The 1,653-nt window shown below is 45.7% G+C and overlaps 1 protein-coding gene across 1 annotated transcript; it reads right to left on the reverse strand.

Moving 5' to 3' along the window:
* Positions 1-420: 420 nt before the first annotated feature.
* LOC116027110 lies at positions 421-1,653 on the reverse strand. The gene has a single exon (XM_031268536.1). It carries the CDS (start codon positions 1,651-1,653, stop codon positions 421-423), a length of 1,233 nt encoding a protein of 410 aa, XP_031124396.1.

Below are 1,653 nucleotides of genomic sequence, written 5' to 3' on the forward strand. Positions count from 1 at the left end.
GGTATTCCGCTATGGTGGAGATGGTGTTGAAGTCACCCCCAATCAACAGCGGTCCCTGGCTGGAAATTAAGTTGCTGAGTTGTGTCCATAAGATATATCTTTCGGCTCTTGTGTGCTTAGCATAAACCACCATAAAAGCAAAGTTGAAATTCCAACCAGAAAAAGAGACGTTACAGTGAACAAATTGATCAACATCATCCACAATATTAATAGTAAAATCACTTGACCAAAAAAGCCAAACCTTACAATTGGTTGCAGCATAGAAGAACTGGAGATTTAATCTACGAGCAAAATCTTCAATTTTATTAGGAGAAAGAAAAGGCTCGATCACTGCAATCAAGCCGAGATCCTCGCATCTTACCATTTGTTTGAGCCTGCGACACGAGGAGAGCAGACCCCGAGTGTTCCAACAGAGAACTTTCATTTTAAACGGTGAGAGAAGGAAACTCTCGTGATGCTACCCGACGCCAATCGAGTTGTAACTGAAGGTGTTTGAGTTGAGTAGTCTTTTCTGGGTCTGCGTTTCTTGTGAGTGACAGTGATGAAATCCTTCAAATTTGGGTTCGCCATCTTTTTCGCAATCTTGTGACTATCATCTATCCATGATTGGAGAAGTGGTTGGGTAAGTTCAAAATTTTGATCATCTTCTCCGTCTGAAGAGTGCCCTGGCAGAGTTTTTTCGCTAGTTTCAGGCTGAGCCCTATGATCATCTATCAGCTCAATTCCAAGGTTAGAGTTTTTGTCTGGTATCACTTCTTCCTGAGAAGGAGGATCATTGTTTTCACGAGTCGCCATGTTATTTTGTTGTTCCGTTGTTGGGAGTTCTGTTCTTGGCTTCTCAATTGGGCGCCACCTCTGCGTTGGCCGGATAGGTTGTGACTGCTTCAGCTCTGCTGTCACCTGAGTTTTTTCAACTTGTGTAGAGGGACGAGGGCGGCTGCGGCACTCTGTAGAGGGGTGACCGAATTGATGACAGTTCACGCAGTATGGAGGAATGTATTCGTAGGTCACCGGTTGAGAAAATCCTCCTAAGGATCCATTGGTAATCCAGAGTTGTTTGGGAATAGGCTCAAGCACATTTAGTTCGATGCAGATTCGTGCTATAGAGAGGCGATTGTGCGACAAAGTTGAAGCATCAACCTTTAGCGGGGGTCCGATTAAGTTAGCGATAGAGTACAAAGCTCGCTTGTCATGTAGATGTGCTGGTAGACCCTCGAAGGCGATCCAAACTGGCACCACTGGTGATTCTGCATCTGGTCGGAAGTCCGGAGTCCATTTGAGCATTCTCATCATGAAACCCTGAATGGACCAGGCTTTGCGTAACCAGCAACGCTGGTAGTCTTCCTCTTTGTCGAAGTTAAAGAGAACATGGCAATTGTCAAGCAGGCTGAGGGAGAAAGTACCTCCAAAGCCAATCTGGTCGAAAGCTTTTTTGAGAGTTGACATGGATGGTCGACCTTTCAGAAATTTGCCAACTAAGGCGAACTTGTAACGCTTAGAGAAGTCCTGAATATCTTCATCAGAAAAGGTGACGGCTGGCATTCCTTTGTATCTTTCCGGTGGTCGGAGAGAGAAGTCGCTAGTTGTGGAAGATAGAATATCAGCAAAGGTGCGAGTTGCCGGAGCTCCGGCGGTCTCCGGCAGCTCCGCCAT

This window comes from Ipomoea triloba, chromosome 8, assembly GCF_003576645.1.
Source record: "Ipomoea triloba cultivar NCNSP0323 chromosome 8, ASM357664v1".
NCBI lineage: Eukaryota > Viridiplantae > Streptophyta > Magnoliopsida > Solanales > Convolvulaceae > Ipomoea > Ipomoea triloba.

Bases quoted from the DNA above. Each gene is read 5' to 3' on its own strand.
- LOC116027110 (XM_031268536.1), bottom strand. From the start codon at position 1,653: ATGGCGGAGCTGCCGGAGACCGCCGGAGCTCCGGCAACTCGCACCTTT.